The sequence below is a fragment of the Hakea prostrata genome, chromosome 10, assembly GCF_041222555.1.
Source record: "Hakea prostrata isolate BN-2017 chromosome 10, UWA_Hpros_2, whole genome shotgun sequence".
NCBI classification, from domain to species: Eukaryota; Viridiplantae; Streptophyta; class Magnoliopsida; order Proteales; family Proteaceae; genus Hakea; species Hakea prostrata.
In genome coordinates, this window is record NC_142609.1 from 27,471,034 (window position 1) to 27,494,792 (window position 23,759).

The window sequence follows — 23,759 nt, forward strand, 5'->3', positions numbered from 1 at the left end:
CAATTACAAACAACAAAATTTTTTTGAAAATCAGATTTTCTTGTTTGGTTGAATTGAAAATCAGGTCATGGGTTCGATCTTTGCAGACAACATCTCCCCCCAAGGAAGTAATCAAGGTGTGGGCAAGCTGGCGCTTTGAAAAAAAAAAACAAAAAAAGAAAAGAAAAGAAAATTACAGACTTCGCAACCATCTTTATACTCGATTTCTATTTTTGGTAAACTATGGTCGTAGTTTTGTTTGACAAAAACAGCCCCTAGTCATTTACGAACATCACATTAATGAATTCCAAGCGAGGGCACCTCGTCATTTTAAGTTTCAATAATTTGTGAAAAAAAACGTTTGAAACTGAAGGGTAATCCTGTAATCTCGGGAATTCTATTTTTAGAGAAATCGAAAACCCCCGATGCGTTATATTTGCGTTCCTATAAACCCTAATTCTCCGGAGAAACAACAGGCGAATGAACGGTTTCAATCTGCAGAGCTTTTAGATCTCACCCTCTCAATTCTCCGATTGGTTCCTTCCTTCCTCTCTTCTTGTGATTCCTCTCTGTCGTTGTATCGATTTCTGAAAGAGAAACTAAAGTCATGGCCGATCAGCTCACTGACGATCAGATCTCTGAGTTCAAAGAGGCTTTCAGCTTGTTCGACAAGGATGGAGACGGTTTGATTTCCTTCCTCTTAGTCGTGTCGTTTAATTTTCCTTCCAAAGCTATCATTTTTGTTTGTTTCTTTAACAGATATTGGATTTATTCCAAATCCTCTGCTGGGGTTTAAGGGTCCCCTTGAGATCCTGGCTTTATGGTTTCTGAATTGTTTCTTTGATCTCGTTTTCATTTGGTATTTAGAGATAGAGGTTGGTTGTATAATTCTGGGATCATGTAGAAGGCCTTTAGTAGCTAGATCGTGTCGGTTGGGTTTTTTGATCTACAATAGGTGTTCATTTTGATCTTCACGACATAAAAAGTGGATCTTGGTCGTTTGCCGCTCGCTGGACCAGATGCAACATGTCATGATTATCACGGGAACATGGTTGTATTGGTTTCTCGGTTCAAAATCTATGTTGACCATTCATGTTTCCCTTGGGAATGCAGTGGCTACTAATAACTTCTTTATTTCTTAAGCTTTTGGAATCTTTTATTGATTTTGTTGATTGTTTTAATCCTTGATGGGCTTGACAGTCTGTGATGACCCCAAGACACCCCTTATGTGTAATCTCCTCTGCAGCCCCATGGAGACCTTCGTTGAAGATTGACGGTCAACCATAACTTTTCCTTTTAGGGTTTTGGCAGTAATGATCATTTACTTAGAAAGAGGCTCCAAGTGGATGATGAATGGTCTCAACAGTCTCTTTGTTTTAGGATAGCTTTTTTCCTACCCAAAAAAAAAGTAGCCTATTAAGATCATCCCTATTGTCTCTGATTTGTAACAGTGCCTCATAATGTTCTGTTTACTGGCCAAGATTGCTTTGTAGCATTACAAGAAAATTATTCGTGCGATAGTGTTTTAAGCCAGTGATTTAACTACCCAAAAAAAAGTAGCTTATTAAGATCATCCCTATTGTCTCCCCTTCTGGTGATTTATAACAGTGCCTCTTAATGTCTGTTTACTGGCCAAGATTGCTTTGTAGCATTAGAAGAAAATTATTCGTGCGATAGTGTTTTAAGCCAGTGATTTAAATTTCTTTGTTAACGTTGTCTGCAATTGTCCCTGTTCTTGTTCGAGAATGGCAACTTGAGCTGTCTCATTCTTGATGGTCTTCTTTTGCTATTTTGTGCGTTGACTTCTTCAGTTGGAAGTTGAGAACTGATGTATTGGAGTCAATTGATGGACATGATCTATTAATTAACTATTTAGGATTGAAGGTTGTTGAGGTTTGAACATAAGAGGAGTATAATGTAGATATGGTGGCTTTGACTGGCACAGTCCCAACTGGATTTCTAGATAGAGATGAATGGGGTGCAATTTGAGTCATGGGTCGAGTAGAATTTTTGAAATTTCAGTTATTTGGGGAATGCCGCCTTTTATTCCTTTTGGTTACCTTATTTGAGTTGGGGGTTGGAGAGTTAGTCTTATTTTATGGGTCTCTTTATTTTCTCTATGTATGATGTCACAATTAGGAGGTTGGAAGTACTAGTAGAGTTAATGTTTGTGAAAGCTTTAGTGGTTGGTCTGTGTGACGATGCTTCTCTCTCTCCTCCCCGCCGCCCTCTTTTCACAACATCTCTGACTTTTCAGGCGTTTCCTCTTCATCATACAGGCTCACCAATAATTGGTTTCAGAGCAGATGGATCCTCTCCTTCCAGTCAGTATTCTTCTTTTCTTCTCTTCCATTACTTTTGCAAACTATGGCTATTTCCTCCTACCCCGAAGGAAAAAAAGAAGAAAAAATTAGAAAAGTTGATCTCTGTTTCTACATTGACCGAAAAAAAAAAAAAGAAAAAGAAAAAATTGATCTCTGTTTCTATATTGACCGAAGGAAAAAAAAAAAAAACCACCCCCCTTCCAGAAACCCTTTACCTGTCCTATCTACCACTGATTTCTGTTTTCACATTGACTGGAAAAAAAAGAAATAGAAAAATCGATCTCTGTTTATACAGAAGGAAAAAAAACTAATGACCCTCCTTCCCACAGAAACCCTTTACCTCTCCTATCTACCATTGAAACCCTTTACCTCGCCTATCTACCATTGAAAACTCTCTTCTCTTGTAGGGATTTTGTAATTACCCCGCACAAAGAAGGCCCCCGGGGGGGGGGGTTGGGGAAAGATCCTACTGTTGTTTCAGCAACAACCCCTTCACTGTCCTTTACTCTTTGCAACTCTATCTACCCCACCCTGCCATCGTCTTCCGGGCCAAAGTGGAGACAGATCAAGAGCGAGAAACTTTTCAATAAATTAATTGATAAATAAAACGTTAAATTACAGCGAGGTATCCAATCTTAATGATCATTTCACTCTTTGAAAATTGACAGTTAAAATGTCCATTTAGTACAAATGGTATAAAATTTTAAATTTCTCCACAACTACCTTCACTTTCTCTTTACCGCTGCCATCACCAACACAACAACCATGCAAGATTGCAGCCTTCACCATAACTGAAGGATGTTGCATATATTTGTTGATACAAAGATAATCTGAAATTTTTTCAATTTTGGTTCCAGACATTGATTCATCTGTTCTAATGATTCTGAGAACTTTTTAGAAATCAAAGCAGGGAAGACCCACCATAAGGACAGTTGGGCAAACCGTTACCCTGGAAGCAGCCTGATGCCTAAAATATCTCGGTCACCAAAACAACTTATCGAAATCACAGCAGAAACATTGAAATCACAGCAGAAACACGTTACTTCATGTCGCAATAACCCTTCGGGTCTTCCCTCTCTGAGAAGCTCTATCTGATCTTACCGAAGTAATTGGACCCACTTTGACATAAAAGGCACTTCAATTCTGCTTTAGTTTTTTACCCTTGAGCAACTCCATTTGGTCCAGATTCTCCCTTCTGATATGATCCTCTGCTCTGCTATGCTCTCTCATGGGCATTTTTGAGCGCATAAGATCATCAATGCAGTGCTTACCTGGAGCTGAGCGCAACATAATCCCTTTTAACCTTAATAGTCGAGCTTGTGCACTTTATTTTGTTGATCCTACATGACCATTGACCAACCATGAATAAGTCATCTGAGAGCTAAGCTTCTGAGTCGCTACTGTTAAGGTCACCACTTAAGAGTTTCTGAATGCTTAAAATTCATTCCTACAAGCTTGCTGTTAGATAGAAGTTTCTCCCAACACAAGCAAATATTAGGAATTTTATCTGAACCAAGCAGCAGCAGGGAAGTTACCCTGATCCAATCAGAAGAGAAGTGAATAATTATTAGGTCTATTGATGTTCTTTAATGATCAAAGAAAATACCCAACTATTTCAGTGAGTTAGCCTGAACTTGTGTTGAGAGAGTTGATAGGTCGGGGATGGGCCTCTTGAGAATGATTTTTATTTGGATAAGGAGTCAGACTATAGATGCCTATGAAGTCAAAGAAGTAGAAGTTCTGGCAGAGACTTGAAACAGTAGTAGCTGCATAAATAGTGTGAATCTTTGATTGTGGAGTGGAGGGCTGTGAGGCTGGGGATGAAATTGTGGAAGGATGAGAGCAATAGGCAAGGAGAGGCAAACCAAGGTGGTCGGGTCAGAGGCAGTGGTTATGCAGTAAGGCCTTGTAGCTGAAAATGAGGTGGGGCAGAAGGTGGGCGGTGAAGGTAGAAGGTACATGATGAAATGGAGAGGATAAAATAGGAATTTTGTCTGATTTGTCAACGAAATAGTTCACTGGTACCTTATATACCACTTTTGAAAACTGAAGGTTTCTCAACTGTCTTTTTCTTAGACATACCTGATTGGGGATCTCCGTGTTTCCTAGTTGCAGGTTAGCAATGTTGGATGAGTTTTAGTTCCTCCACCTTGTTCTAGTGTTCATTATAGTGCAGATTCCAAATGACAACCCAGCATCAACCCATCCCACTATTTCTGATTTTATTTCTCGTTTCTCTTGTTTCAGTTTCCTGTCGTACTTTTCCTTCTTAGGTTAACCTTTTCCGAGAATTGGCCTCCCTTATTTTGTTTTTGTTTTTCTATCCTGATGTTTCCCCCATAATTACCCCGTTTATATATTATGTCCTTGTCTTTTTATTTGAATCCTCGTTTGCAGTCTTGGCATCGGCTTATAGACTTCCATTTAGTTACAACCTCGCCACCCCTTTATATAGTTCATTCTATTTATGAACCGCCACTGTTATTTCTTGGGAATGTTCAATTGCTTCTTTGGATGAGTTAAAGTTATGCTTATGAAGTCAAAGAGTTGCAAGTTTTCGTAGAGATTCAAAACAGTAGTAGCTGCAACAGTTGTGTGATATTTTGATTTTGTCCAACCTGAAATGACTTGTGGAGTAGAGGGCTGAGAGCTGGGGATGAAATTGTGGAAGGGATGAGATCAAAGAGGCAGGGAGAGGCGAGCCAATGTGGTATGTAACAGAGGTTGTGCAGTAAGGCCTCGGGGCTGAAAATGAGGTGGTGTAGAAGGTCGGAGGTAAAGGTAAGAGGTACAAGATGATATGAAGATGATAAAATAGGAAATTATCGGATCTGTGAAGAAAGTAGGCACAACGTACCTTGTATATCACTTATTAATCCTTGAGGTGATGTGAACCAAAATTTTCCTGTTGGCATTAACCCTTAGTGGGACCCACAAAACAAGAAGCCTCCTTAGGCTGGCCGAACCCCTATGGAAGGTATTTTGGACATTTTTGACCTATCTAGTTGCTGAAATTTAATTCCAGGAATTGAGTCTTAATTTTAGAGTCCAATTTTGTTAAGAAGTCGTACGTTGAGTTGGTAGTAATTGAGTGTCCTAAGGATCCTTTTCCAAGTAAGATTCCTTTAGATTAGAGTTTTTAAGTTAGAAATTTATTTCAGCATGTGTCAATTAGGGTCCATCTTTTAATAATATTTCAACTGTTGGGATTAGTGTGGTCGGATCCTTATCTGTGAAGGAATCCCACTTGGAGTTAAGTTCTTTTAGTAGGCTATATATCTATAAGGCCTAGTTTTTCTTTGCAAGTTAAGTCTAATTGAATAAAATTCGCAGTCTTTGTGAGAAATTGGGTCGTGGTTCTTTTTGGGAGGGCACGGCAGTTTTACAGTTCTTCAACATTCAATTGCAGTAGCCTTCTTCAACAACCAGCAGCTATCTTCCACTTCCAGCAGCCTCCTAGTATTTTAAACCTCAGCTGCTTCCCCTTCCCCTTCGTCCTACCTCCATCACAGCCCCTCACCCTTACTTCCCTCCCGTTGCAAGCCCTAGGAAACCCCTCCCCGTTTCCTTTCCCCTCCCCCAGCACTCTGCAAGCCCTTCCTTCCCTTTCCCTGTTCTGCCACCACCCTAGACACCCCCCTTGATGCGGCAGCTTCCCCCACCTCCTGCCATTCCCCTATCTCCTTCCCCTAACCCCTGCGTCCCTCCCCTGCCCTTCCCCCACGTTTCCTAACCCTTTCAGCAACCCCCACTCCCTTCCCTATTTCTCGAACTCTCTTCCCCTCCCCTCTCTGACTTGTGGCAGTTATAAAATAGAAAGAAGAAAAACAGAAAAAGAAAAAGAAAGGAAGAAAAGAGAAGAAGAAAAAAGAAAAGAAAAAGGAAAGAAAAGAAAGGTTTGAAAGATTGTCCCAAGATCCAAGAATCGTCTTCCAAGATCTCTAAGAACCAACCCATGGTGATCCAAGTTATCTCGCGCTTCTTTCCCATCAACCATAGTGTGATTTTGGATATCTCAAAAACATCTCATAGGGATTTAATAAAACCATAATTTTATCCTTTTTGCCAATAAAACCCTACCAATCTGATTTGTGATAATAGGCTCTACCAAAAAATTTTAGATTGATCCTTTTCATCCTATAATAGTCTTAGAATCATCCTTGGTTTCTTACATCATCCCATTAATATGCTAGAAGATTTTGGGCAAACCCTTGATTTGAGGGAAATTATTTTAGAAACTCTAACCCTAAAATTGGGTTCACATCAGTTGGTATCAAAGATGTAGATGCCAGCAAATCCTAGAGTCACCATGGATGTGCCAGAGCCTTATCAACCCAGGTATTGTAGAGAGTGAAACAGCTATACGAATCAAGGTACAAAATTCTATTTATGAATGTTTTTGAGAATGACGATGAGCAACAAAGGAGGCCATAAGCTGCACAACCAACATTTGAAGAGTACGTGAGGGCCTATTTCAATGGAGGCCAAGAACATAAAAGAGGTGCAGACCACCACAAGGTAAAGCTAAAGGAGCTCAATAGATCTCTTGATATACAAGTTTTCTATGACTGAAAGCCGGCCCTAGATGATTACTTCGACTGGTATGATCTTTTTGAGGACAGAAAAATGCGATTGGTTGGAGTCGCCAGAGATTGGTGGAGTACTATGGAGAGAGAGCTATACTACGAAGGCTGAGAACCCGCTACATGGAACCAGATGTGCAAAGAGCTTACATGGAGGTATCTTCCAAAACACTACAAGGCTAGGTTGAAGTTGTTGAATAGTTCCATACACTCAAGCAAGGTACAATGTCTGTCATTTACTACATTTGACAATTGATTCCCTAGCTTCCAGAACATGCACCAGAGAAAGTAAGCTCCAAACCATTACCCGGTTCATGCTTGGTCTAAAATCTGTTATTCAGTTAGCTTTGGGAGCCACAAACATCATCAATCTGAGAGACATATTCAATAAGGCCCTCTATGCATCGTCCCTCTTGGTGCAGAAGAAGCAAGGTAGTGTAGATAAAGGAGAGAGCAACCCACAACCAAACCCTACAATCCACTTCAGCTGTAACACCGAAAGTAGCAAATCTTATCAGAATAGAGAATTGTGGCCCAGTCTTTGGCAATAACCTTGGTGAGTGTTTTTTGCTATCATGAAAGAGGTCACCATCGCTAGTGTGTGTCCTAGGAGGGGAGAACTTGCAGTCCTAGAGGTACCCCAGTCAAATCCAAAATTTGAAGAGATCCATGAGCGTCCACCACTAGAGTTTGAGGAAGAGGAGAATGATGAGGATAAGATGAAGCCCAACTCAATTTGGTCTCTGAAATCCTAGTAACTACTACTGAAGAGGAAGACTAGAAGTGGAGTTCTATTTTCTTTACAAGACGTAGAGCAGGAGGACTCCTTGCACATGATATCATGGTTAGTGGAAGTAGCATAAATGCAGTCTCAGAAAGTTTCATATAGAGGGCACTAGAGAAGCATCTCAAACCCTACAAGGTCACTTTGCTTAATGATTCCAGAATGAATGTGGTTACCAGGTGCATCATCCCAGTTACTCTACACTCCTGCTCTAATGAGATTTGGTGCGATGTAGTTCCCATGAAGATGACTGGCATCATATTAGGAAGGCCTTGGCTGTATGACAAAGATGTAACTATCCCTTGCTAAGAGAACACTTGCATCTTCGAGCATAAAGGACAGAAAATCATACTCCTACACCTGAACGTTGCGGAAGATGCCAAGGAGAGAGAGGCCAAGCGCATCAGCCATAGGAGTCCTACTCAGGTCCAACCAATCATGATAACCGAGTCCGGTAGGGTTCCACAGTGGCCCAGTCTGAAGACAGTCCTAGTAGCGGCTAGAGTTTCAGCAGAGATCAACCTTTGTTGGGGATGAATGTCTTTAAAAGGGGGAGAACTATGTGAACCAGAATTTCCCCCTCGGTCGATACCTAAGTGGGACCCACAGAATACAGATGAAAAGTATCCTTAGGTTGGTCAAACCCCTATGGAGGGTATTTTGGTCATTTTCAGCCCTATGTAGTTGCTGGAATAATTTCAGAAATTCAGTCCTAATTTTAGAGTCTAATTTTGGTAAGAAGTCTTACTTTGAGTTGGTAGTAGTTGAGTGTCCTAAGGAATCATTTTCCATGCAAAATTCTTGTAGATTACAGTTTTAAGTTAGAATTTTATTTCAGCATGTGTCAATTGGGGTCCAGTAGATCTTTTAATTTTATTTCAAAGGTTGTGATTAGTGTAGTGGATCGTAATCTGTAAAGGAATCCCACTTGGAGTTAAGTTCTTTTAGTAGGCTTTAAATAAGGCCTACTTCTCTTTGTAAGTTAAATCTGCTTGAATAAAATTTGAAGTCTTTGTGAGAAATTGGGTCGTGGTTCTCTTTAGGAGGGCGATGATGGTTTTACTGTTCTTCAACATTCAATTGCAGCAACCCTCTTCAACTACCAGCAGCCTTCTTCCAGTTCCAGCAGCCTCCAAGTATGTAAACAACCACCCCCCCCCCCCCCAAAAAAAAAAAAAAAAAAAAAAAAAGAAAAGAAAAGAAAAGAAAAGAAAAGAAACCCTTCCCCTTCATCTACCTCCATCGCAGCCCTTCCCCCTTCCTTCCCATTGCAAGCCCTAGGAAACCCCTCCCCGACCATCACAGACCTCCCCCTCTCCTTCCCCAGCAGTTCCCTACCCGCCGGCACCTCCCCCAGAATCCTGCAAGCCCTCCCCTTTGCCTACCCTGTTCTGCGCGCCACCTAGACCCCTCCCCCCTTGCTGCCGCATAACAACAGCATCATCCCCTAACCCCTGTGACCCTCCACAGCCCTTCCCCCATCCATCCCGTAGGGATTTGATAAAATCCTAATTTTATTGTTTTTCCTGGTTAAACTCTACCCATCTGATTTGGGATAATAGAGCTCTCTCAGATAATTTTAGTTTGATCCTTTTCATACCATAATAGTTTTAGGATCATCCTTGGTTCCTTGCACCATCCCATTAATTTGCTGGAAGATTCTAGGCGAACCCTTAAATTTAGGGAAACTATTCTACAAACCCTAGCCTTAAAATTGGGTTTGCTTCATGAGGTATCTCAATTTTCTTTTTCTTAAACGTACCTGACTGTGGGGAGCTCCAGTGTCTCCTACTTGAAGGTGGACTGACCACTGTTGAAGCCAAGTCTTAGTTCCTCCGGCATTTTCTAATGATGAACCAGCACCATGTCATTCACTGCTACATGGAGACTAATCGAGATGATTTTTCTTTTCAATCAGATAGGTTTGCTAAAATGGAAATGGAACTTCCAATTTGATGACTTGTCTTTGGACTTGCTAATATAAACAACGATTCATATGATATGATGTTGGGCATGCTATAATCGTTAGAAGATGAATCAAATGTGGAAAGTAAAAGCAACAAGTCAATGTACATGTCTAGATTCCAATTGAAGAGTTGATTAGTGATTTGATTTCGAATGTAAAACCCCATGTCTAGATTCCAATTGAAGAGTTGATTAGTGATTTGATTTCGAATGTAAAACCCCATGTCTAGATTCCAATTGAAGAGCCGTCATTTGGTAATGACCGGTAGCCACTGGTTGACCCTGCAATGCATTGAATTTTTGCCCCATTGAAGCCAATATTTGTGGATGTGGATCGCATGATGTTGACTCTCATTGTGGAAAAGTCGTGGTGAGTTTTTCTTGACAGTGGTTGGTGAGAGAGTTCATGCATGTATATTGCCTTGGATCAACCCCATCCATTTGAGTTTCCTAAGAGAGATGAGACCGGGTGAGGGTGAGATTTGGGTCATTGGTCTCAGAATTTTAGGAATTCATATTATCTAGGGAAGTAATATCTCAAAGTTTATTTCTCTTATTTGGAATTTGTCATAGGATATTTGGTTCGTAATTCTTATAGTTCCTTATGGTTTGTTATTTGATCTGATTTTACAGGTTTAATTTCTGTAATCCCCTCACTCCCATTGTAAAAAGAGATGAATTTTTTGTTTGCTCCCATGCTCTCATGGCTATTGTCTTGCATAGCCCTCAGATGATGATGCGTGGCGTTTTAGAAATCCAACGGTTGTAAACTCCTCTTGTAATCAAAGCTGTTGAGTTCTAAAACGCCATGTATTGTGATCTAAGGGCTACACGGCAAATGGAGGTCTTGGAAATATGATAGAAATTATTGTTTGTGAAAGTCTGTGTAGCTGGGGCTACAACCCTCCACACCACACCCAAACTTACTAGAGGGAAAAAGAAAAAAGAGAAGAGAAGAAAAAAGCCTCAGGAGTGTGGGTGGAAAAAGGAGGGGAGGATGGGTGCCTCCTCTACTCTCTTATGCTTCTCTTCCCATGGCATCTCTGATTTTTTCTGGCGCTCCCCCTTCACTGTATGGCACCAGTAGGTATAAGCCTTGCTGCTGTCGTTGACTATGGTAAATAGGTTCATAAGCTGCAGTTGTCTATAATAGTGTTTTGATTCGATGTTGGTATGGGTTTGAAATTAAGGGAGTATAAGCCCTGTGCGCACATTTTTACAGAATTGGAACTTTTTATAGTCATAGGCAGAGAGCTGACACAAAGAACGATGTGACTGGGAAGTATGCTAAGAGTTTCATCAGCTTTTAATGTCTATAATCTTTCAGTTTTATTACTTTTAATGATTTATATGAAATATGATGTCCATTTGGCCTCTTTGGATGGTAATACATGTGAAGCGCGCTATCTTGGATATGCATGGTCGGTACACTTATGGTAGATAAAATGATGTTAGGATATGTCAAGAATGAAATAAGTTTCAATTATTCTGTGCAGGTTGCATCACAACCAAGGAGCTGGGAACCGTAATGAGATCACTGGGGCAGAACCCAACAGAAGCTGAGCTCCAGGACATGATAAATGAGGTGGATGCAGATGGGAATGGAACAATTGACTTCCCAGAGTTCCTCAATCTTATGGCCCGAAAGATGAAGGACACTGACTCTGAGGAGGAGCTCAAGGAGGCCTTCAGGGTGTTTGACAAGGACCAGAATGGTTTCATCTCTGCAGCTGAGCTGCGCCATGTCATGACTAACCTTGGTGAGAAGCTCACAGATGAAGAGGTTGACGAGATGATTCGTGAGGCAGATGTCGATGGTGATGGACAAATCAACTATGAGGAGTTTGTGAAGGTCATGATGGCGAAGTGAGGATCAGATTCCCAGAATCGAAGGTAAAGAAAATCGAAGGGGAGAGACTTAAAAAAGGGAACAGGGTAGATAAGTGCAGTGCAGTGCAGTTTCTAATTTCCTCTAGAAATTAATTTTACGTTTCTTAAAGAAGAGGAGTATTAAAGAGGAAGTAGTGTCGTTGGCTTGGTACTCTCTCTCTATTCATGTCGGTTGTGTAACTCTTCTTCTCTGGCTGGTTCTTTGTCTTAGTTTGGATTTATCTTTTTCAAATTCTGTGTCCTCTACGTTTGAACGGTTGGGGTTGTACCTTATTTTCAACTTTTGGCAGATCTAATTATATTATTTCCTATTTCCCCTTCTCCTTTGACCTTCTCGTGTATATATGTAGGTTTGAAGTCACTACAGATTTGTGTGGTGGATGGCCTTTACGGGTAGTAATCTAGCTAATAAAAACAGAGTTTCAAAGCTTATTCAAGATGGGGAGGATAGAAAATAGGGAATTGAAGGTCCTTGAACTTTTGTAACAGAATGAGTGATAGAAAGCCTAGCATACAATCCTATCAGCAAGTTGGTTATGCTTCTTTTGAATGTGAATTATTTCCAAGAAGCATATATGATTGCATTTATTTTATTTTCGGTGAACATTTTATTTAGAGTTTTTTATATTTTTTTTAGTATTAGGGTAAAATTAGTGTTTATGCTGTAAATTACATGGCATCTACTTAAAATATTATAAATGATTTATAATTAATTTCTGTTAAATGATTAGTAAAATTACCTAAATGCTTTTATTCTTATTTAAGTCATTTAAATATAAAATTTAATTTACTCAAATGTGTTATGGGCATTGAGATGACATAGTTACTTGCATTTAATATCCTCCCAAAAAAAAAAAAAAAAAAAAATCCTCCCATATCCAATCTAGACGCCTTTCATCAATCTTTTACTTAAGCACCATCGCTGTTGTCGGAAACTACCCTGCTCCTTCCATATATTTTTAGTTTTATTGAGTTGAACACGTGTTGTTGTTTTCACTTGCAACTGTTGCTTGGGCGAGCTGTTACTATTTGCTTGGAACTACGATTTTAACTGCTGCACTTTGGCAGTTGGGCCTAGGTTTTAATTTCGAGCCATTGCCGCCTTTATAGATCGATCAGGTCAATGGTGAGTGCACTCTGTAAGAAGTATTACAGTTGCAAATCTCTCCATCTTACATGGCAGCGGCAGAAATCATAGAGGGTAGGAAGATGCCTCGCCCAGGTTGAGGTGGAGTCGTCTCTCATGGTCTCACCGAAGAGGATGCCCGAGTTAGAGCCATAACTGAGATAGTTTTCTTTAATACCATGGTAGAGCGCTCAGAGTGGAGAAAACATCGACCATAATGCCCTAAAATCCGCTGCTTGTCGCAAGTATGACCTTTCTCGTGCTCCGAAACTCGTCGAGATGACTGCTGCAATGCCTGAGTCAGAACGCGAGTCTCTACTCCCTTGCCTCAAGCCAGAGTTCAAAATTGAAAGAAGGGGGTGGGGTGGTAGCCGACTAAGGGAAAGTGGGAGCAGTTGGTCTCCGACAAGGGAGGGGGTGGGGTGGTTTCTTGCCGTGGTAGTTGTGGACGGTTTCTGACAAAGTGTAGGTAGAAGATGAAAATCTCTTCACCCACCTAAGGGTTGAGTATGGAAGGGTAAGAGTGTCAATTGCGTGTTGAAATTGTTTAACCGTACCAAATTGCACCGTAAAAAACACACGGTACCGCACCGTACAAAATTTAGTGCAGTACATGTCGAAACTGAATTTCTTCGGTACGGTTCTAGTTTCAGATATTCATATCGTTGGTATATATTGAAACTGTACCGAATATGTAACGTATCAAATTAAAGGATATAAATGTAATTTTATAATTAAAACACTTTACCTTTACCCTATCCCTAATTTCCCGTTTTAGTTTTTTGTTTCGTCATTCACTATTCTTCTTAGATTTACTTGCTTTGTCTTTGTTAATATCATATTCTATTGATTGTTTGATCGTAATTTCATTAGGATCTTAATGAACTAATAACAAAAGTGGCATGTGTTTGTTCGTATCAAAATTGTACTGCATTAGATACCGTGTTTAAACCGTTTTTCCACAACGATTTAATATCAAAACCGTACTGAACCGTTTTTGCAAATACCCAAACAGAACCGTACTGTGTAAATTCGGTATGGTATGGTTCTGATTTTCGGTATTCAAAATTGTTACCATATCGAATTACCGAAACTGTAGCGATTGACACCTTATGAAGGATATTAAATGAGGGTAATTATGTAAGTTCACTGCCCAGAGGGTATTTAGGTAATTTGAATTTTAAAACTGTGCATGAGGCTTGTGATCACTGAAACTAAGCTATTTCCCACCCAACCAAGTGGTTGAGAAACACCATTCAAAGCATCGATTGCAGCTTTGCCATTTGAGCAGAGCACGACTCTGGGTATCTTCATAGATTGGACAAGTGTGATGTCCTCACGAATAGCCTGTAATTCCACCACACTCGCAAATAGGAATTCAGATCATCACCCCGTCAGGGGAGCGCAGAGTGCTCCCCAACGGTTTTACCACCACAAAATTGGTGGGCCCCACATATAATAAAATAAAATAAAAAAAACTCCCATCACCAACCCCTGGGCCCCCCTGTAATTTGTGGTGGTAAAGCCGTCGAGAAGCACAGAAGTGCTCTCCCGATGGGTTGAGGATCCGGACTCCGCAAATAGACCTCTACCTGCACTTGCCTTAGCTGCCACGAAACAACATATTGGTCCCATGCAATGCTGCCCCTGCCACCTCATTGTTACCTTGATTCGATGCCCCATCCATGTATACCATAACTGCTTCCTCCAACTAAAATATGTCCAAGAATGACAAAAGCTGATGAAGCTCTTGGTTGGTTTGGACCTCCACAGGATCTGTATGTGAATCAGTCCCTATAATATTGATAAGTAAAAATAATGCTCGCTAATCAACCGGATCGAACCATGTTCAGTTCGGTTTACCCTGGTCGGGATTGGAATGAGGAGTCAACCTGAAAGTTCCTTGAGCACAAAGGAACTAGACGGTTATGGGAAGAAGCGTGATCCCGCCAAAATCGGGATGGGTAATCGTGCCTAGGAAGGAATCAATAACTAACTCGATTGAAAGAATCAAAACCCTACGATCGTGCGGCTACAAAGGAGATTCGTGAATTAATGTAACGGTTAGAAATAAGAGGTAATCATATATAAGTAAAGGAGCAACATAGAGAGAAGGTAATTGAATCGTTTTCCTACATTCAGTTTTTCAATTAAGCTTTACAACTCGCCAGAGCTCTTTGGTGGTGCTCTCATTGATTTAACCATTGGAGGTGGCTTCCCGACCGACGAGTCGGCCTACATCTAACTTTTGTTTTGCAGGCCTCTAACGGTTGGACAATTTCCAAACACATCATTTAGCTCCATTTGTAGAAACGATTCAAGAAAGCCATGGTGGATACAAGATCCACACTCTTGAGAAATCAGAACCAGGTAGGCTCGCCCTCTTGAGGCGGAGATCCACCACCCCTAGATGGAGATCCACTCCAAGAGATCGAAGAACAAGAGGAAGAATTGGATGGTGGCAAGCGCTTGAACGACCAGAACGATGGACCACCACTCATCTTGTCCATACGAGAAAAAATGAATCAAAATCAACAATAAATGAATTAGATGCAAGCCTAGTTCTTGGAGATGCAAGCATTACTCAATACAATGGCGAGGTGCCTCAGGGCTGCGAGGAATCAAAACTGGAACCGGAAGCGGAACCCTTATGATCAAGAAGAGGCGAGACATCGCGCTTGAGAAGCGGGGCTGAGAGGCTCCCCGAGAAGAAGATGTTCTCTCGAAGCACCAAGGAATTTGGTTGAGGGGCAAAAATTTTGACAAACTCTTCACAGAAACTTGAGTTGGTGTGAAAGGGAAGAAGTCGAGGGCCAACATTCAAGATTGGTGACATTTACTCGATCATTAGAAAAACCCAGTTTGTCGACGCAATCGCCAGGAATGAATTTCCTTATAATTTTAGACTCCCGACCTTTTTCCTATTTGATGGAAGTGGAGACCTAGTGGCACATATAAGCTATTATCAACAAACAATGAGAGTGGCCGGCAATTCTGACGAGATCTTATGCAGAGTGTTCAGATCTTCTCTTACGGGAGCAGCGCAAAAATGGTTCTCGAATCTATCGTCGGGAGCGATTGCTAGGTTCAATGAGCTCACCCAAAAGTTTATTGGTCGGTTTTAGAGTGGCATACAGACAAAAAAGACTAAGGAGACTCTATTCACCATCAAGTAGGTGAATAATGAATCCATCCGGGATTATCTCCAAAGGTCCAACAATGCGACAATGGAGATTGAGAATCTCGATGAACAAGTGGTAAAATGGCTCTTTTTATAGGAATTTCTCATAGACGCCCCTTGGAATTGTTGTTATATGATATGTTGACCACGTATGCCAAAGTAGTCCAGAGGTGCCAAAAGCAAGCATAGGTAACAGAAATCCTTGATGCTTGACGCGGAGAAGCCAAGATAGCGAGTAAGGAACAAAAGGCTCTTGAGAAAGGGCAAGGTTGGAAGGGACAAAACAATAATTGAGGAAACAAGGATGATCTAACTGGAGGCAACAGTCTCTTGATTAGGTGGACTACACACCATTGAATGCTCGACAATCTGAAATTTTAATGTAGACCAAGGATTGGGATTATCATATCCCACCCGACAGTATTAGACCTGCCTCGACAACCCGTGGGTGTGATCCACATCCACAAGATCCCTAGTTACACTACTAGTAATGAATAAAATACACAATGCCATGATCAAGAGCAAAAGAATAATTCAATAATTAATAATGGAATAAATGGTTCCAAATTCCATGAAATAATATTGAACAAATCAAAGGGGATGTATCAGCGGAAGCAAAAACTATCAAAATTTATGTCTCACCATGGCTTGTTATTGTCTTTCATCAGTTTAGGGTATGCTATCTCATATCTATCAATGAAAGGAGTCATGAGACACTCTTTCATCACTTATCGAAGTGGTGGACTGTCACATCCACCCAACCGGTACCCCATTTGGAATACCCGGGAATGTGATCCACAGTCCAAGGATCAAGATTCATAGGTCCATGCCTCCCACATACACAATGACATAATCATGAACAAAGATAATCAAAGTAAAAACATTTAATACTAAGTATCATGAATAAGATAAGATCACATAAATCAGAGTGCGAAAGACAATAATAGTAAAGTGTGAACATAATCATAAAGGTGAGAGAAGGTATGATAACCACTCTCTCAGAGCAGTGAAAAGAAGTGTGATTAAGTTAATTACAAGTTCAAGTATCAAAAGATAATCCCAAAGACAAGTTAGTTACATGATCAAAAGTTCCATAAATACACCAGAGAAATGGGGCACTAAGCTAGGGTTTCCTCTACTCTAATAACAGTCTCCTCAATGGTACGGATGAAGTAAACCCAGCTTTGCCGCTCCCTCACAACCGTGGGGCTAACCCTGGTGCGGATAGTAATCCTCCTCGGCACCAACACTCGGATCTTCACAGATGCCACTACCAAGGGTAGTATGCGGAATCATAGTCCATCTCGAAGGGGGTGCCATCGTAGTCTTCGGTACCTGTAGGATAATCTAAAAACATTTGTACAAAAGGAATGAGTTCGAAGAACTCAACAAAGGCGATTATTCCATAATTAGAAATCATACACATACAGAACATACATAATGCAATGTGATATGGAACATATGATGCAGTATGATTCTAACTCTATAATGCTAGTCTCTAGGGTAGACATGCTTTAAGTCATAGCACCGTACTTCTTTGGGTGGTCAGTCACTCCCCCTCAATCATACAAGATATCTTGGGTCTGCCGGGAAGTTCGATAAATTCATCTCAAAAACCATGGTAAGGGAATAGGTCACCACTCTCTCACATCACCATTTGGTATAAGTACTGGCGCATGTCACAGTAAAGCCTAGCCCAATGCAAGTCATCTACTCAGTCAGTCAAGTCAGATCCAGATATGTCCATTCCTCACCCCCGGTGATCCTTTCCGGTATCCTTCACACTAGAGTCAGCGAAATCCCGGATTTCGGACTCATCAACCCTATTGGTCATCCACAAATAGTAAACGGGAAGCTCTCACGTCCTCTCACGGATTGGTTACCGGTCTTGAGCGCCCGTGAGCCCAAGTCTAGCCATTTGCAACCCTACCAATAAATGGCCCCTTTCGGGTATCCGTAGCATGGTTTATGTCCCCTACCGGATTGGTTACCGGCCTAGAGCGCCCATCCAACCATACACTACCACGGGTTGTTTGGTCTTAATGCCCTTCCGATTCGGGTCTGACACGACAAGGATAAACCTAGCCAACCAACTAGACAGTCCTATGTATGTCATCCAATAACCCGGGAGAGTGTCTATAGGCACCATTGGAGAACATCCCATACTATTCCCTCCGATGCCTAAGGACAGAAGTGTCAATAGAACACTCCCCAATCCCAAGTCAATACGTAAGCAATCACATATTCAAGTTCATCATCTTTCATGCATCCAATGCATCTTATCATAGAATTTAAATCATGATATTGAAATGAATCATCATAGACATAAGTATACAAGAATAGTAAGGTAACATGACAAAAGTATAAAGATGTCAATACTACTGTTCTAACACATACATAACAGTCTTATAAAGATTTAAAAGAGATCATAAGGTTCTATTCATAAACAAGAACATAAATCATAAGTTGGTGATCTATATATATTTATGGAGATAACCATCCTTACCTTGGGTTGAATTGATGATGAATTGAGAGTACCAAGGAATAGTCCAAAATAATTGTTAAGGCCCTAAACAAACATCAATAATAAGTTAGGGAAGAAATTAGGAAGATTGGATATTAATTGGATCAAAACTGGCCAGGGTTGCTGTCAGCAACAACTTTGGTCGATGGTATCGACCAAAAGGATTGACCAAAATTTCCTTCGAGACAGAATGATGGATTTTGGGTGTTTTCATCCTAAATTGGTTTTCCGGTGTTCGGATCAATCTGAAACTTGGAGGAACACTTAACAACAGTAGTAGGACACTATAAGTCAAGAAATTTACCCAATCCAATGGTCCAAACAAAAAGCCCCAAATTGAGCTAACAAGTTCAAGTGACAAACACCATGGCATGAGTTGGGATTGATTGCATTGTCATGGAAATGGCATGTAATAGCTAGGGGAACTAATAGAATTTCGATTGGAATCATATAGAAGTGATAAACATGAACATAGCATGCCCTACAACTCAGTTTGGTACAAAATGACATAATGTTAATAGAAAAATAGAGGAATACATATGCTAGGCATGAGGTGGAGGCATAGCATCAATGGATGGCTAAGAAACTCATAGGTTAATCATGTGTAGACACTTGGAGTGGTGGTTGCAAGGTTGCAGCACCATTTCCAATGTCTCACCAGCAAGAAATGAATAGAAAGGAATAGAAAATGGTAGGATAGAGAGTGGAACGGTGATTCATACCTTAGTGTGGAAGATGTAGACAAGAATCAATAGTAAACAATGAGTTTTTGATGAGGTGCCCTTCACATTAGCCAAGGAGGTGCCTTGGGAAGCTCTCCCCACGATTTCAGGTGAGAAAATGATTGCACAAGGGTTCAAGGCTCGAGGTTATAATAAATAGAAATGGAATATTCCAAGGAATCTTTAACTTGGCAGACTGGGAAACTTTGGTCGATGGTATCGACCAAAAGGATCGACCAAAATGTTTCTCACAGAAAAACAGGTTTGGTTCAGCAACTTCAAGTAGGGATTTGAAAGGCTATACAAGGTCAAATTGAGTGAGGTTTTCTTCCACAATTCAATCAAGAAGTCTAGTTTTGGGGAATACCTTCGGATTGTGCACAGGAGGTCATTAGGTACATCAACTAGATTAATCTTCTCTGATGCGCAGACTTTCCTTAAACACTGATAATGCATTTAAGCAAGGGGTATCATCATCAATGTCCATAGACTCAGTCTCCGAATCATGATCATCAATCAGAATGGTCCTAGGTCTCTTCTACCACCGCTTCTGATCTTCGGACCTGAATAGGATAGCGGATCCGGGTTAGGGTCAGGGTTAGAATAGGGCTGGATATTACATGGACCACCTGGACCCTCTTCCCATTAATAGGTGCCATAAGAACACTCCATGCACCTGCAAGAAGCTTTTTGTTGATCAAGACTAGGTCCCATTAGCGTCTCTCTTACCTCTTCAGAGGTTTTCTCCCACGCATAGAGAACTTCTCTTGTTTTTACAAAGGCATCTTAAGAAAACAAAGATAATCCACAAGGATGAGTTCTAACGACTCAGTAAGGCAACAATTCCATATACATACCACAATCACATCGTAAGAAAAAGATGATAATGAAATGCTATTATGGATGCATCTAATAATCAAAATATGTGAGTCTTTATTCAGGCAGACATGTTTAAGATATAACATTAACCCTCCTTTGGGTAGGTCATGTCACTTTGTTCCCTCATGGACTGGATACCTCTATTGGGATCCTAGGTAAGGGGATACAATCCTCATCATCAACCATGATTGGGGTATAGGTCCACATTCCCTTACCACAACCCTTGGTCTAAGTACTGACGCATGTTGGGGATTCTAAACCAATGTAAGGTCCTCGGGTAACACACTACATGTGATCTAGATACCTATCTTCATGCCTAGTGCCCCTTTGGTCTAGTAGCCTTCTCCACCTATGAATGTAAATGCTGATAGACTAATTACCTCTATTGGACCTCATTCCTTAGCCCTATGGTATATTGTTGGGACGGAGCTCTCATGTCTCCTCAAGACACCAAGCTGTCCTTTGGACACCCATGAGCCTAACCCCAACATATGCAACCCTACTATTCTATGATAAATAGTGGACCATTGAGTCTCCTCATGGACTGGTTACCTCTTTTGGATGACACAAAGTCATGTCACTACCATCAAGGGTCACTCGACTTCAATACCCCTGCCGAAAGGGTAGTAATATGTATGAGTATCTAATCATGCAATCTAGACCTCCTAGTCATGAAGGACAACGACCATGACAGTGCTAGGGGGCATCAGAGGATAGTGTCCCCTACCACCACCCCTTATATCCCAAGCTAGGAGTACCAAGTTAGGTATCCTGCAATCATAGTGGCACCAAACCCATCATCCCATAATAAGCAAAGAAGTAAAATGCATCAATCATCATTCATGACACATCTTTTAGAAGTACATGCATAACAATAATTATAGTAGGATATAAGGTTATTGTCATGTTTAGTAAAGTAAACAGTTCATCATAACAATTGTGTCCTTACTTGTCTTAGCAGAAAAAGTAATGAAAAACGTGTTAGATCTCTCATGCAAATACCCCAACAAATCCCAGAAAACCCCTAGATTATGATCATGAAATTATATTAGAGTCTAGGATTAAAACTGGGAAAAGATAGCTTCAACACAGCCTCTAGGAAACAACTGATCGGTTAAGACGGTTGGTTAAGTTGATTGATTGCCCTAAGCGACCACCCCAGTCTCAAGCAGAATTCCAAGTCCCAAATTCAGACTTTTGATCACCCATCCTCGATTTGATTTTGGGTTAATCCAAGTCTAAACTAGGTTCTTAGAACTCCAGAGAGGTCACTTAAACAACAAATCTTAAAAGGGAGAAATTAGATCTACATCATCTTCTTTGATAAGATTCACCATTGAATCGGATATAGAATCCATTCCTCTTGGCATTATCCAATCGAGATCATCGATGGAAAGAAATAAACTCATCCAAATCACCACAACAGAACTAGGGAAGGAATAACTATTCTCTAATGAGACAAAAATTCAATAGATTAAGAGAGTGGTTGAACTTACCTCCACTTGGGTCCAAAAGTCAAAGAGAGTTCAGAGGATTCTCCATGAAAAGAGGTTCCTTTCTACCAACCACTTGTTCTTTGGCTCCACTTAGTCCGCAACAACCTTCAAGAATAAAATAATATGAAATTAGGTATTGGGAGGCTTTAAATAGGGTGTCGGAGGCAAATTAGGGCTTTTCGGAAAATTTTTCCAACCAGTGCTCTAGGGCCGAAACATGGGCTTCAATACAAATGGCCCAAAACTTCTTCCGGCTAGAGCTTCGGGTACTCGGACTTGTAGTTCAGGTTTCCGGTTAGGAACATGGAGGTTATTATAGGGATATTCTTATATGGCTGCCAAAGATGGTATCTAAGCCCGAGGAGAGGAACATAAACAAATGCTGCCGATTCCATAGGGATTATGGGCATTACACCGACGATTGTAGGCATCTAAAAGCAAGTATTGAGAGACTAATAGCTCAGGGGCATCTTGCCAGTTATGTGAGGCGAAAGGAAGACGATTGGGAGAAGAGAATTGTAGGAGAAGAGGAGAGAACGATCGGGAAGCATGAATCGCTATCCTTAGACTTCCAACATAAAGAAAGGAAAGGAGGTAGTCGGGGATAACCGATCCCTGATCTTGACGATTTTCAGAGGATCAGAGCCCTAGTCTCTTAGGAGATTAAGGGTGAGATGACAATTGTAGGCATCTAAAAGCAGATATTCAGAGACTAATAGCTCAGGGGCATCTTGCCAGTTATGTGAGGCGAAAGGAAGACGATTGGGAGAAGAGAATTGTAGGAGAAGAGGAGAGAACGATCGGGAAGCATGAATCGCTATCCTTAGACTTCCAACATAAAGAAAGGAAAGGAGGTAGTCGGGGATAACCGATCCCCTATCTTGACGATTTTCAGAGGATCAGAGCCCTAGTCTCTTAGGAGATTAAGGGTGAGATCTAAATTCATGGGGTCGAGAGAAACCACTAAGAAGAGGAAAATACTTGGTTCATAGGAAGCAATCATCTTTCTATAGAAGATGAAAGAGGAATCTGTACCCCTCATGAGGTTGTGATTGTGATAAAGTTGAAATTGGTTGTTAGGAAGTTCATCGAGTACTTGTCGATACAGGATCTTCTGTTGATCTACTCTCTTTTGAAGCTTACCCAAAAGCTAGAAATAGAAGTAGACTAATGGAGCCAAGTTTGATGTACTTTGACGGATTTGCGGGATCCTCAGCAGTAGCGGAAGAAACAGTGCAACTGGATTTCACCATTGGGACATACCCGAAGGAAGCTACAGTTCCGGGTAAATTTTTTGATCGTTCGAGAACTACGATTGTATAACGTAATCCTTGAAAGACCAACCCTGACCAAGTTAGGAGCTATTGTTTCACCCAGATATCTGAAAATAAAGTTCCCGATGGATCATGGTGTCACATCCACCCAGCCAGTACCCTATTTGGCATACCTGAGTGTGTGATCGACAACCCCGAAGATTGAGTTTATGATGATCATATCCACATAGCACAATAACATAATCAAAAGCAAGAACAAATCATTGTATTAAAGTAAATTAAGAAACAATTTTCGAAAGGATCTCAGAAGAATCACAAAAGAATATCAGTGTGCGGAATAAAAGATACCAATGAAAAAGGATAATTGTAGGGTATAGCGGAAATATACCTACAAACAAAGTGGAAAGTAGATCGAATCTCTAAAGCATAGTCTAAAGCTATTACAAATAAAAGGAAAAGTCTAGAAGAACAAAGAGTAAACTAATCAAATTCTTCCATAGGCTCTTCTTCTTCGTCGTCTTCATCTTCTGCGCCTTAGGGTTGTGCTCTTGCAACTTTAGATCAGCTTCTAACTCATGATCTCATCGGTAAATAAGATGATGCCTGCTACATCAATAGGAGCCATCAGTGTGGCCCACACCTATGTACTGGTTGCACCACTAGTCATAACCTTCTCCAATGATATCCGTAGCTGTACCATATAGGGAAGGGTCCTCCGTACTGGTGCATGGGACTTCTTCCGTTCCTGCAAAGGCATCTAAAAACATATCCCCCAAAGGTTAAGCTCAAAAGAACTTAGCAAGTAGTTCACTCACAGTCAACATTTACAAGCAATTCAAAGCAAAAATAAATGCAATTACCTAAGATAATGAATGCAAGTATGCTTCTAACTCTATATATGCTGTTCTCTATTGGTAGACACGCATTAAGATAAATCACCATACTCCTCTGGGTAGATCTCAAATCACTCTTCCCTTAACCTTCCCGGTCTTTTGGGTTCTCCATTGGTAATTGGGTCAAGGCATCATTCCC

The 23,759-nt window shown here is 40.8% G+C and overlaps 1 protein-coding gene across 1 annotated transcript; it reads left to right on the forward strand.

The window, feature by feature from the left end:
• Positions 1 to 409: 409 nt before the first annotated feature.
• Positions 410 to 11,865, forward strand: LOC149002396 (calmodulin-7). The gene is made up of 2 exons (XM_089136380.1): positions 410 to 662; positions 11,132 to 11,865. The coding sequence occupies exons 1-2, from the start codon at positions 587 to 589 to the stop codon at positions 11,503 to 11,505; spliced, it is 450 nt and encodes a 149-aa protein (XP_088992506.1). The 5' UTR covers positions 410 to 586; the 3' UTR covers positions 11,506 to 11,865.
• Positions 11,866 to 23,759: the final 11,894 nt, after the last annotated feature.